At 35.0% G+C, this 13,568-nt stretch overlaps 1 protein-coding gene across 1 annotated transcript; it reads right to left on the bottom strand.

The window, feature by feature from the left end:
- Positions 1–2,206: 2,206 nt before the first annotated feature.
- On the bottom strand, positions 2,207–6,434 carry LOC133859581 (isocitrate lyase). Its single transcript, XM_062295022.1, has 5 exons — positions 6,405–6,434; positions 4,713–4,952; positions 3,374–4,254; positions 2,643–3,124; positions 2,207–2,454 (listed from the first exon to the last, which is right to left on the bottom strand). The coding sequence occupies exons 1-5, from the start codon at positions 6,432–6,434 to the stop codon at positions 2,357–2,359; spliced, it is 1,731 nt and encodes a 576-aa protein (XP_062151006.1). The 3' UTR covers positions 2,207–2,356.
- Between the last annotated feature and the right edge of the window lie 7,134 nt (positions 6,435–13,568).

Here is a 13,568-nt window from a genome sequence, read left to right on the forward strand (position 1 = left end):
TGTATAACTCTTGACACAACTATTGTACAACTTCAACAACTTTTTTTCAAACTAACCACTGAATCTATTTTCCTACATGTAGGTCCTAAATATCCAATGATTGATTTTTAAAAAAGTTGTTAAAGTTGTACGAAAGTTGTAAACATATCATATCTCTTTGAAGGTAGGTCATGTCAGCCTAAGCTGTAGGTTTTATCTGTTTTGGGTTGGGAGACATTCGATTCTTCCAACAGTAAAAGTTAGAGTTTATGTTGGGGATCTGTTCGAACAGTTTCTGGTATGGTGTGGAAAGCACATTCTTCAATGTTTCTCGCGTTTCCACGATCACTGCAAAACAAAAAAGGTCAAGAGAACTTGTCAGAAGGGGGCCGGCGGATCTCACTCCGATGCTTAAATCAAACTCTAAGGAAATAAAATACCAAATGCACAAGAATTCAGCCTAGATTTCGTACCTGATGTAAATGTTTATTTATAGGCTAAGAGGTGGAGGCAAACATGAATTAGAGTTTCGTCCCCAACTTGACCTAGCTAGTTGCGCCGCCCAAGCTTGATTTGGACTTGAAATATTTATCATACCCGAATTGGAATTCTTTCCCTATTCGTCTTGGAGTAGGATTCTTTCCTTAATTATTTGTCTCAAAGCAAGATTCTAACCGAATTCCCCAAGATTATATATGATACCAGGTCATTCGAGATCGTGAGCTAGCCGCCTTCTTCCGTAGATCAAAGAACAACCGACCTTCACACTCTCAATGATCAGATTGACGCCTCGTTTCAGGGGCACACTCTTTTCAAGGCTCAATAGGAGAAATCAAACTCTAAGCCTGGAATATGTTTATTCCTTGAGCCATATTGGGGTGCACCGATCACGCCTCCCCAAAAATGACCTTTCCAAGGGGTGGCTTATCCGAGTGCCTTTTCCCCGAGGGCTCCTTTAAGGGAGGCGTGTCACGTGGGTTTGGGGCCTATAATCCTCTTTGGGTTGAGGCTGGTCCGGAGGCCCATAACCTTTCAAAAGGGTCGGGCCAAGTGGGATTATCCCCAATAGGATCTACCTTCCAAGTAGATAGGCAGACAGCCTGACTCAGGTGAGTTTTATAAGAATTTTCTCATATTTATTGTCCAAATTACTAACAATTTAAATAACAAAATTGCTACAAGTCTTTCTTTGTTTGGGCGAATAAGCCCTTTACTTGTCCTTTCAAAAAGGTTTGTTTAATTCGCTACAATTAGGACAATTAATTATGATTCCTTCACATACGGATCAAGATGGCTTGAAATTAGATTACTGAAATTCGGACAATTTACGAAGAAAGAGTGGGCCTACTTGTTTTGGACAGTTAGGTCCCACACCATAGGCTGCCTAGGACCTAGGACCCAAGTTTTCTGTTATTTTCTGCCTAAAGAAAAAAGGTAGGAATAAGAACAGAAGATAGTGAAAAGGGGCTCCCACACAAAGGTCTCTATAGGTGAGTTTCTGCTCGAGCAAAGCTCCCCTACTCGGACAACGGAACTCCTCTCGCATAAGAGGAGGGATCCCAATTGTAAGGGCATCAATCTGTAAACGAATTCTGTATAAATTTTTAGTATTATTAGCCGCGGGTTTGAAAATATAGAAGGTGTTTTTGAAACGGTTACCATATGAAACCATGACCACTTTTTTACATAATTTTTTAAGAGAGTAGCCTAGGTCAATCTTGGGGGATTGTTGAAACAATTCCATTTAGTGAAAAGTAAAGAAAAAATAATACATAGAAAATAATTTTATTGGGGCTTCGTCCCCGGTATCCCTGAACTATTATTCGACATTGCCATAACGAACTTAAATTAAGCTATAATGGGTCGCATGGACTCTATTATGTTATGCTCGTTTCACTTTCGCTCCCTTCATCAGGCCTTTGTACTAAAAACCACTGTATTTATTCAAAATATGAGGCATCGTCTCTAACAACAAGTGACTAAGACAATTAGCTTATGTTAAGTGGCCACTATGAACTAGATAGATAAGCAGCATCAAGTTCTACTTCCTATGTTCTCTCCTCATTGTTGTCACATTCTATAGGAGACAACTTCTTCCCATGGCTACGGAGCAAAATCAGATTCCAACTTCAATGTATGAAGGAAAATATCTTATAAGAATTGAAATGCTTAACGATAGTGTTTCAAACACATGGAATAAACCAAATTACAGGAATTTTGTCCTCAATACAACAGCTTTCGAGCTAAACCATGAGAAAACATGCACCGTGTGGCCAAAAATTCGCCCAGAATATGCCTATGATCAAATTATTACAACGCATTATTCTACCCAGTTTCCAAAATATAGGAACTGGGAAATGTTCCCAAGAGATGTCTCCTACATTCTTGCCTTGGCAACCACAATATCAGTGCCTTCACCCATGTTCACAGCTCCTGGCCTAGTCCACGTTTCTTTGAATTGCTCTTCAGTCACACCTGCAAAAACAAACAAACAAACATTAATTATCGAAGTGTTCACTACAAAAAATACCATCTTTGGTGTCGCTTGTACAAAATGACGTTAAACGACATCGTTTATTGTTCAAACAACGCTTGTAGTCGTTTTCACGTTTTTTCTCTTGTGCATCAACATGGACTGAGGTTTTAATTATATGATGACTTGCCTTTGCCCATAGCAGCAGTAGAAGAAATGCCTCCCTGGACAGTCTTGAGGTACTTATCATAGTAGTTTGCGCCTGACCATTTTTGATGAGCAAGTGTGTCAACCCCATTGCTCCTCTCCTCCCTCTGGATCCTCTCCACATAAGCCAGCATTCCCCTTCTTGCATAATCCTTTGCAAAGGTGTCGATCACAAGAGCATCAGCATGGAAACCTGCTAGCGTTATGAACTGCCAGCAGTAGCCCAACCTGGCTATCCTAGGAATGAAATCCTTCATCTGTTCATCGTTCATCCCCGACGCATCCCAATTGAAAGAAGGTGAAAGATTATATGCCAACATGATCTCCGGATGCACAGATTTGACCCCCTCAGCAAACTTGGTGCATTCTACCAAGTCAGGACTTGCAGTCTCCATCCAAATAAGATCAGCATGTGGGGCAAAAGCCCAGCCACGGACAACAGCCGCCATCACAGACCCTTTGAACCTGTTAGGATATAAACTAAATGATTAAATTTTTTTTTTTTTATAAGCTTTAGCTTTTGAGATAAGTCGTGAATTAATATGGTATTACAGCAGAAGTCTTGGGTTTGAACTGTGTTTCCGTAATTTATAGCTTTCATTTCAATTAAATATTTCATGGTAAAAGGGAATGTTAGAATATCATTAAATGATTAAATTCATCATTTTTTATAAACTTAAGCTTTTGAAATAAGAGGTGGCTAGTTTAACATACCTGTAAAAACCTTCTCTGGTTCTAGGCAAGTCCCAGTCCCAAAAGAGGTTCTTGAACCCGAATCTGTCAGCAATCTCACGAGCTTGCTCATTTGAGAGACACTTCTCATAACTAGAATGGTTCATCCACTCACTCAGTCTCCTTCTCTTCTCATTCTCTCCAGCGTTCATATTCTTAATGGCATCCACAACACAATCAGAAAATGTCTTCATCTGTGCCATTGACAGCCACTGATCTTCAATAGCTTGAAGCTCAGCTCCTGGTTTGCCAGCAGCCATTGCTTCTGACAAAAGGGTGGCCAAACCCTTTCCCTTAAGGTTTGGATTTGTCACGCCCAAAATGAACTGATGGTCTCTTGTGTCGATATTGCTTTGGATCAAAGTAGCCGCCTCTGCATCAGTTCTAGCCACCAAAACTGTCTCAACCCCCATCACATCAAACTGCAACCTTGCAGCCACCAGCCTGTTGATGTGTTCACTAACAGCAACAAGAACTTTCCCAGCCATGTGGCCACATTTTTTGGTCACAGACGACTGGTCTTCAATATGAACTCCCGCTGCTCCACGCTCCACAAAAAGCTTACATAGCTTAACAGTTGCTGTAGTGCCGCCAAACCCAGTATCACCATCTGCTATGATTGGTTTCAAGTAATCAACATAAGGGGTTCGAGCTCTCTCCTCCCTGCTCATGCTCATTCTTGCCTCTTTTTGCTTTCTGTCATGGTACTGCTGTGCAAAGAATAGATGTTCTACTTTGTTTGGGACAGTGTCATAGGGGTAGTCGGCGAGATCAGGGCCAGGCTCATTGGTGCTGGTGTGGGTGGATGAACACTGCCAACCGGAGACATAAATGGAGTCCAGGTGCTTGGCCATCATAGTCACCTGTGTTAGAATATAAATTAAATGATTAAATTTATCTATTTCTATCGACTTAAGTTTTTTGGATAAGTGGAGATTAATATGGTATCAAAGCAGAAGTCATGAGTTCGAACTCTATATCCACCATTCACCACTCGTTTCAATTAAATATATCACATGTTAGACCTTACTTATTGATGGGAGTTTATGTAATGACATAGGAAAAAGTACTAACCGCATCTTTACTATCACTCCAAAAGGACTAGTCAATTTAGAGTTTCCTAAGAATTTTTTATAAAACTCAGTTTCACCTAATAACTAGACAATGTGGGACTTAGCACTCATGACTATTTTTATAAACCATCCGATGTACTCTATGTGAGTTATTTTTCATCTTCCCAATATAAAACAGAAGTGTTATAATTTAAGCCCATACGTGAAGATTAGCGTTAGAATATAAATTAAAGTGTTGATTTAACAACCTGGACAGGGTCAAGTGCACCAAAAGTTCTAGAGGCTGTGCCATTCGCTTGGTGGGTCTTGAGAGTTCTCCATAGCTTTTTGGCCATTTCATTCGAGCCATAGCCTTGTCTCAGGCTGCCTCTTAGTGCGACAACATCTCTTGCTGAATATGGACGCCGGGTTAGCTTGAACCTCTCGGAGTTCCACCATGCTTGCACCTCAGCAACTTCGGCTTCAAACCTTCCTTCTTCCTCCATCATCTGTTTTACAAAATTAATGACTTATTATGATATAATTCAAGGATAATTTATTAATCTTATCTCAGTTTTAATTGAAATAACAGAAGTACTTTGCCTTTTTGGAAATTGCATGAAATGCCCTAGAAGTGGATTGTGCTATCCACCAAAAGAAAAGACAACAATCCCTAGTGAGGTAATTCTTTAAGAGAGTACAGGTCATAATTTCAAGGTGGTAGTAGTCTCTATAACACTGCCGCAGGATACATTTACATAGACTATGTTTCATGCTTCTTAGCAGAAAGGAAATTAAGCGATTTTACCTTAAACTTTGAAAAGTACTTATAAATGCTATGGGGAAATTTTCTTGGGAAATTTGGATAAATACATGAAAAAAGGACAATTAAAGAAGAAGATATGTATATATATATATGAAGAAGATATGTATATGTATATATATATATATATATATATATATATATATATATATATATATATATATATATACTTTGTAAAAAACACTCAAAATCGACTTTATTGTTATTCTGACGTCGTACTGTTGGGACTCGAATCTCTATACACAAATGAGCAAATTGGATAGCCAAAGGAGTGGTTCGGTCACCTCAACGCCATCCCTGTAGCTTGTAAGTTGTGCAAGTTACTTCTACCATCTCTTTTTTATCTGTTGACTGTTGTCATGTTCTAAGCCATTCATTTAAGATGAACGATTCAGATTAGAGTTATTGCACCACATGCAATACCTAGATATTGCATGCGATCCAATCTGTTTCAGACCGGCAACAAGTAGAATAGAGATGCTCAATCTTCTAAAAGACTTGGTCCAACATGTTCTGTGTTACTTATGGTAACAGGGAATGAACAGTGTTGCCGTTCAAAATTTCAGTCTGGTTCTCGGAGACAACACCAAAAATTGAGAGAGAAAATGATAGGGAGAGAGAGAGAGAGAGAGAGAGAGAGAGAGAGAGATCCATGGATGATAAAATAGTGGTAGAAGGATGATAGATGTTAGATGCATCAACTGATCGTCTTAATTACTTTATTGAACAAATCATATCGAATTATCTAAAACTATTGCATGTGTTTAAATATAATGTTTTTAAGCAGTAATTATGCGCAGAGAGTCATAGAACAAAAATCTGATGGGAGACAGGCATTGATGCTGTTATGAAGAAACAGTGAACAATACTTGGTAATTATTTCAAAGATGGTTATGATTATGTATCATTTCAAATACTAACACCACTCTCTGTAAGTGGGTGTGGCTCACCATGATTTGTAAGAAATTCTACTGCAACATATGAACTCAAAAACATGCAAGACTCATTGCATAAACACCCACGTAAGTCTTGAATTATCTTGAACCACAAACATAGCTCAAGTTATTGAACTACCAATGAGAGGGGCCAAAATAAGCAAATGAAGAAGAAGAGATATGGGGGTTGCTGGTATGCTTACCATTGAAGGTACTGAGTAAGATGCAGCCATGGCAGAACTTTTGGCAGAACTTTTTTTTTTTTTTTTTTTTTTTCTTTGGTTAGGAAATAATATCTTAAGCAACTAGGAGAAGTTCATGCAAAAGCTATCCCAAGTCCCTCAATTTATAATACAAGGGGGGGGTGAGGAACCGATTCCCTTGTGGATAAGAAAAAACAAAAACCAAGAAAACTCCCTACGTATTTCTCCATTTATGTTTATCTCATCTCTTAAAATAAATGTTGTCATGCGTTGTTATCCTCAAAGAAAGTGAGTGAAACTTGTCCGAATGGGAGCAGCATTTGCAGGCACGTAGGTGGTGGCACTTCTCCACCTATCCTGTTGCACCATGCTTGTTCTTTCATTCTGTGTGATGTCAGTGTTTTTATTGATAGCTAACTGACTCTGTTTTTCCCTCCCTATGCAGCATCTTCGTGAGGAATCCGGATTCTCTGCGGTAGTGAAAATTACTTCATATCTGCTGTGATATGTATCAAGGGTCCAGATGCAACCAAAGGAGTATAAAGCAAAAGACTGACGCCGTCTACCAAAAAGTCACCTTTCCGTGACTTTACTCCGTTCCTTTCTTTTTTTTTTTATTCTTAACCAAGCGTCAGTTTTTTGCTTTAAACTCATTTGGTTACATCTGGACCCTTGATCCATATCACAGCAGACATCCGGTAATTTTCAGTACCGCAGAAAAGCCGGATCCCTTGGTGAGATACATCTTCCATGCAAGGAGTAAAACTAAACGACAGTGTTTAGTTACTAGTAATTTTTAAAAGTTTAATTAAGCTGATAGGGAAGACTTGTGGATTATAACCGCTCATTAACATGGTGAGACTTAGAATTTGAAATGTTCAACTGAAATGAGGATATTTTAGAGTATTTTTGTTTTAATATCATGTTAAATTATTAATTATTCTAAAAGGTTAAACAGATATAAAAAGATAAATTTAATTATTTAATTAATATTTTTCATAACTAGTCCGACAATGTCAATGGTTTTTTGAACACTAAACACACAAACCACAATGTACAAAAAATGCAAAACATATATTGCCTAAACCAAACAACACGTGAAATATGAAATACTGCACAGAGTACAAGGAGCCTAAATTTGTCTTCATTGTCCTAAACGTAAGAAGAAGTGTTAAAATATTAATTAAGCAATTAAATTTATATTTTTTTTTATAAATTTAATCTTTTTTGGATAAATTGTGATATAACAATAACAACTATACATTCTCTTTACCTCTTTACCATATTCAATAAATTTCTCCCCATCTTTCATGATAGATGTAATTTAGAGCACGTTTGAGATTATGTTAAGAAAAAGTTTCATTTTTAAGTTTTTTCCAAAACTGTGTTTTGCTCTTTTCTAGAGCAAAAAGTTGAAGAAATACTTTTTGAGTTTTTTACCAAACGGACCAACTTTTTGTTTGATATACGGCTTTTTATGTACTAAAAGTATTTTTTAAGCTTCTTAATGCAATCCCAAACATACTATTAACCAATGTCTCCACATAAATCTGTGTCTTTTTATGTCTTACATTATTCATGTTTACTATTTTGCACTATACCCACCCTTTTTTTGGTTTTTTTTGGTTTTTTTGGTTTTTTTGGTTTTTTTTTTTTTTTTTTTTGTCTTTGGTATTATACCCACCATCTTGATTGCACAAGTAAAACTAGTTACAACATAATTTAGTGTGTTATGTAGGGTTGTAATCGAGTCGAACTTTAAGATTTCAAGACTAGCTTGTTTATAAAGATACATATTTGAGCTGAGCTATGAAATGTGTGTCCAAGTTCGACTCATTAGAGGCTTAGCCAAACTTGAGCTCTCAAGCTCGTTGAGATTAATGTCATTCGAGCCGAACCAAGTACTTGACATCCTTGGCTCAAATTAGGGTCAAGCTAGGCTATTAAATTTTTGAATGTTTGATCTAAGCCGAGTTCGAAACCAAATTTGTAAAAAATTACTTTAACTAAATTCTTTTGATCAGTCAACTTGAGCTGACAAGAGCAGCATGTCAAATTTGTAACAATAATTTTACTCAAGTCTCATTTTAGCTAAAGCCAACAAGAGAGGTGTTGTGAGCAAAGCTTTATATATATATATATATAGTACATAACTAAAATTCTATAGGTGACCATAAGTTATTTTATATATAGAGTTTTAGTTTTATATATATATATATAAAAGTTATAACAATAGACTATAATTTGTGTGACTTTGAGTAATTACTACTAGTAGATTTATCCATAGTATAAATATATAATAGGAAACTATATAAAGCGTATTATACAATAGTCTAAGTATAGTATATAACTATAGTTAACAATGTGCATGTGATGTCTCATATATCTTGTTTATATAAAAAGTTATATACTTATATATTAACTATTTAATATATTTATATAAATATATAACAACTATTTTATATTGTTATATTTGACTATTAATAACTTAATATGTTAAACAATACTAAGTTAGTATATATTTATACACACATATATAAACTGAGCTAGGTTCGTGAGCCTTAATCAAGTTGGGCGAGTAAGTCGGATCAAGCTTTATACGAATTAGGCTCGTGAATCTTAATCGAGTTTCGTGGAGTGAGTTAGGTGTATGTCACTTAATAATCGAGCGAGTTTCTACCGTCACAAATCGAGTTTAGCTTTTCGCAAATTTCGTTATTTATACCCAGTTTTAGCTTATTTAAGTGTAGGAGATCTCTGTCACATTTTTCATGTACCGTTTATTCTTAATCATATGAATGATATATTATTCATAGTAGACAACCTATCTTTTTCCGAATTGAACTCAATTAGTTGTTTCTATCTTTCAAAGGAGATAGTAAGGTTTCACTTTTAACCACATTAATTAAGCAAAGTGTAGTTACCATTAATTAGATAGACGTTTCAAATGATAGCTTCACCTGAGGGTTGCAAACAGGGTTGTTAACCTCTTTTGAATAGGTTCACCCAAGAAAAAAAAAAAATTGAAAATTATTTTTTACCAGTTCCTTTTTCTTTTCTCTAGTTGGAAGATATACAGACCTTTCTCTCTAAGTGGCTACAAGAAGAACATGACACATGTAAAGTAAATAAAAATAGTAATATTAATATGTGCCAAATTTGGAGGTAAAATGGATAATGGAAGAAGTTCCATGGTTATCTTTTGAAATAGAAAAAGAGCTTCTCTTGAATTCAAATATATACATTTTCTTGGAATTATTGTACAATATTGGGTAAGTTGAGGGGCATGAATGTAAAGGGCACACCCTTTTTGTGGGTGTTTGGTATGGCGGTGACGATATATTATAGACCGCAGAGAATTTGGAATTGGGATTCCCGAGGAGGTGAAGGATAAGCCTATCTCATCTCAAAACTACATGGCAATTCTATCCTCAAATTTTCTTTTTCCCATTTTATATATATATATATATATATGTCATGCACTTTAATAGACCAAATTAAAATAATTCTTTCCAATTTAATTTAAAAGAAAACTTTGTCTTATTATGGGTGAGATGCAATCATTTAAAGAAAAAATTGAATAGATTAAATTGGGCCTAAAAATTTGAAAAAGGATATTAAAAGACATAAACATATCTAAGCCATCTAAAACTATAGATTAAGGACGAAATTAGGGAGGACCGGGACGCCATTTATATATATAAAACCAACGGAGGATATGGCATCCTCCTTTGGTTAATTAATACAAGGACTCCTAAAAGTAATTATTGTGAGATTTTATTTGTGCCAGAATATGTGCAGCTGAATTTATCTGTTTTGTATGATAGGTTTTTCAAATATTAAATCCAGTAAGAACTGCTTGAATATTAGTAATAATATTCTCATACTTGCTCCAATTCTCACTCACCTATACAGTTAATGGCCTGTACCACAATAAGAGAATCTCCCTCCAATACGAAGACTCTTAAAACCAAGCTCATGTTTCATATAGTGATATAATTACATGACACAAGAAATGCCATTTTATTGCCTCATGCTTTATTGTAACAAGAGAAGCAAATAAAAAATTATACAAATAGACAAATTAAAAGTCTAAGAAAGTGGCATTCAAATGCAGTCTGGATTGGTTGGAGCGTAAAAGTATGCATAGAAGGATTGGGATCACATGTCATGGAGATGGGGGAGGATGAATTAGAGATGAGGTGGTCATGGACTGTAGCTGAGTTTCTAGAAAAACAAAAGGATGATGGCGGTCGTCGCAGCATCGAATCAGAATTTTCTTAAATTATTTGTTTGAATTTAAAAAAAATCGCAGATAATTGTGAGATATTACTTGTGAAACTCACATGATCAAATAAAAATTGAATTGTCTGACCATTTATCCGGTTAGGTGGGTCTTACAAGTGATCTCTTATAATCATTTGTTCAAATTGTCTTAAATTTAAACAAATAATTTAAGGCCATGGCAATGATAAAAGGGATATATAGATGACGATGTTTCATGGAGTTTCTTTCTTGGGAGCTGTGGCATTCACAATTTATGGGCTTCTGGTTGAGGATTGGGACAAGGCATTTAGCGGTCCCAAAGTAGTGGTGGCGATCCTGGTAAGGGTTACGTTTTTAGCATTTCGAGGAAAATAGAACCTTCACAAATCACAATCCTCACATTTCGTTGGAGATTGGTAACCTTTTGTGGTGTTTGATAACTCCTTTATGATTTTTTTTTTTTTTTTTTTTAAATTTATTTTTACGTGACGTCAAAATAAAAGGAGTTTTAAATTTTTTTAGGAAAAAAAATACAAAATCAATCTTTATAATTGGTCTAAATTACAAATCATTTTATGTCGTATCAAAGTGAATTCAGAAGTCCCTTAAGTATACAAAAAAAATATAATTTCATCCTTGAAGTCAAATTCTGAACTTTTACAAATCACAATCCTCATATTTCGTTGGAGATTGGTACCATTTTGTGGCATTTGATAACTCCTTTTAAGAGGGTTTTTTTTTTTATTTATTTATTTATGTGACATAAAAATAAAGGGAGTTTTAAATTTTTTTAGGAAAAAAAATACAAAATCAGTCCTTGTAGTTGACCTAAATTACAAATTGTTTCATGTCGCATCAAAGTAAATTCAGAAGTCCCTTAGGTATGCAAAAAAAAAAAAAATAGTTTAGTTCCTGAAGTCAAATTCTGTTAAAACATTTGACAGATTCTGATTATATTGTTTTTTCGACATACTCCAAGGACCTCTGAATTTACTTTTATATGATGTGCAGCGATTTGAAATTTAGGCCAAAAACATAGACTAATTTTACTTTTTTTTTTTTTTTTTTACGTTGATGCTTTGTGAAGAAAGTTGTTAGTTAATATTTTGACTTTTTTGGATAAAAATGAAAAAGGAAAGATAAGTGATTTATCTTTTATTTTTTTATCATTTTATTATTATTATTATTATTATTATTATTTTGGCTTAAGTGTATAGATATTCTCTTTAAAGCATTCACAATCGTTTATGCATTTTAGATTTTATGTAATATGTCTAATCAAATTCCTTCAAAAACATTTCTATCCGATTCTCTAAACCAAATGTATTTTTGCATTTCATCTTCAAGCCTAAAAAATTTGGACTAAAATTAGGTGCAAGAACCTTTTTATGTATTTTTGTTTATAACAAGGAGATGTCAGCCAAATTTTATACTACATGACATTAATTATAAATAGGTGCAACCATGTAGACTAATTTTATATTTTTTTTTTTCTAAATTAAAAATACATGTACTTATTGTGAGAATTTCCCTATCTTTTAATGCGACATTGCTAGAGGGCCAAAGTGAGTTAGGTTCGCTGGAGACTTGACCAGAGTCAAGTAGGGCTGTGGTTCGAACCAATAGAACTTTGGGCAAGAGTTTGAAGGGAAAGTATTGGGCTTAGGTTAGGGCTCTCAACTCTCATGCATGGTCCTTGGTTCCTTGCGATGCACTTCTTATCAAAGAAAAATAAGCAAAAGACGCTTTGAGAGAGGAAACTGTATACATAATTTTGGCTTAAGATAGTTTATTACCCTTAACCATATCTAAACCTAAAACTTAAAACCTCATCCTAGATTCTTCACAACACCAATTGGGTTCAATCTGTTAGGGTTCTAAAATTGTTAGGCCAAGTTGGAAAAGATCAGGATTTTTTTTCGATTTCAAAGAAAAAAAATTGTAGATTTTCAAATTAATGAATTTAGGCCGTTTCTACACATTGAAATGCTTGAAAAATGTCACCTATTAAAAATGTGGCATATTATCGAGACAACCGAAATAATTTTCCTTCCAAAATGGTTCTTTTTTACTTTTACAGAAACGTTTCTTTTTCATAAAACAAAAGAAAAAAAAAAGTTTTTTACTAAAAGTTTTTTTACAACATAAAAAACAAGAACTTGATGAAAATATACTCAATTTTCAATTGTAGCATGACACATTTTTAATAAGTGGGATTTTCCAAGTATTTTGATGTTTAAAAATGGCTAAATTCCGTAATTTGTAAGAAATTGTAGAGGATGAAGTTGGGTTTGGGCAGCCTACCTGCCTGTGACAAGTAGGTCTCGCAGCTCTTTCTCTAGGCCGTGAAATTCAGGGGAAATGATAGACGAGAGACGGTTGTCCGTCCCCTGTCCATCTTTTATTATTAAAATTATACATTTAATATTTTTTTTCACTTATCCTGTCTGATTTTTTCATCTTTTACTATTAAAATGTATTATTTTAATAATAAAAGATGGACAACAACTGTCCCTGTCTATCATTTTCCCTTTTTATGAAAGAATAAAGCCCAATAAACTTTAATTGGATCCTCTCACGTTGACACTCACGTTAACCAATAATCAATACAAAAGAAAACGAATCTCACCACCCAGAAAAAGGAAGACGTGCGACTCACACACGGAAAGCAAATATCAGAGCAGCAAGACTTGCGTCTCACACATGGCAAAAGAAAACAAATCTCACCACTCAGAAAAGGAAGACGTGCGACTCACACATGGAAAGCAAATATCAGAGCAGCAAGACTTGCGCCTCACACATGGAAATCAAACCAACACAGCAAGCGCCAACACATCAAACGAAAATGTTAAAATTATTTTTCAGAAACTATTTTACGCCGAAACAAACAGAACATAA

This window comes from Alnus glutinosa, chromosome 2 (assembly GCF_958979055.1).
Source record: "Alnus glutinosa chromosome 2, dhAlnGlut1.1, whole genome shotgun sequence".
Taxonomy (NCBI): Eukaryota; Viridiplantae; Streptophyta; class Magnoliopsida; order Fagales; family Betulaceae; genus Alnus; species Alnus glutinosa.

Bases quoted from the DNA above. Each gene is read 5' to 3' on its own strand.
- LOC133859581 (XM_062295022.1), bottom strand. From the start codon at position 6,434: ATGGCTGCATCTTACTCAGTACCTTCAATG. The intron at 4,255-4,712 runs GTTGTTAAATCA...ATTCTAACACAG, and splicing joins GTGCACTTGACCCTGTCCAG to GTGACTATGATGGCCAAGCA. The intron at 2,455-2,642 runs GCAAGTCATCAT...TTGTTTTTGCAG, and splicing joins TACTGCTGCTATGGGCAAAG to GTGTGACTGAAGAGCAATTC.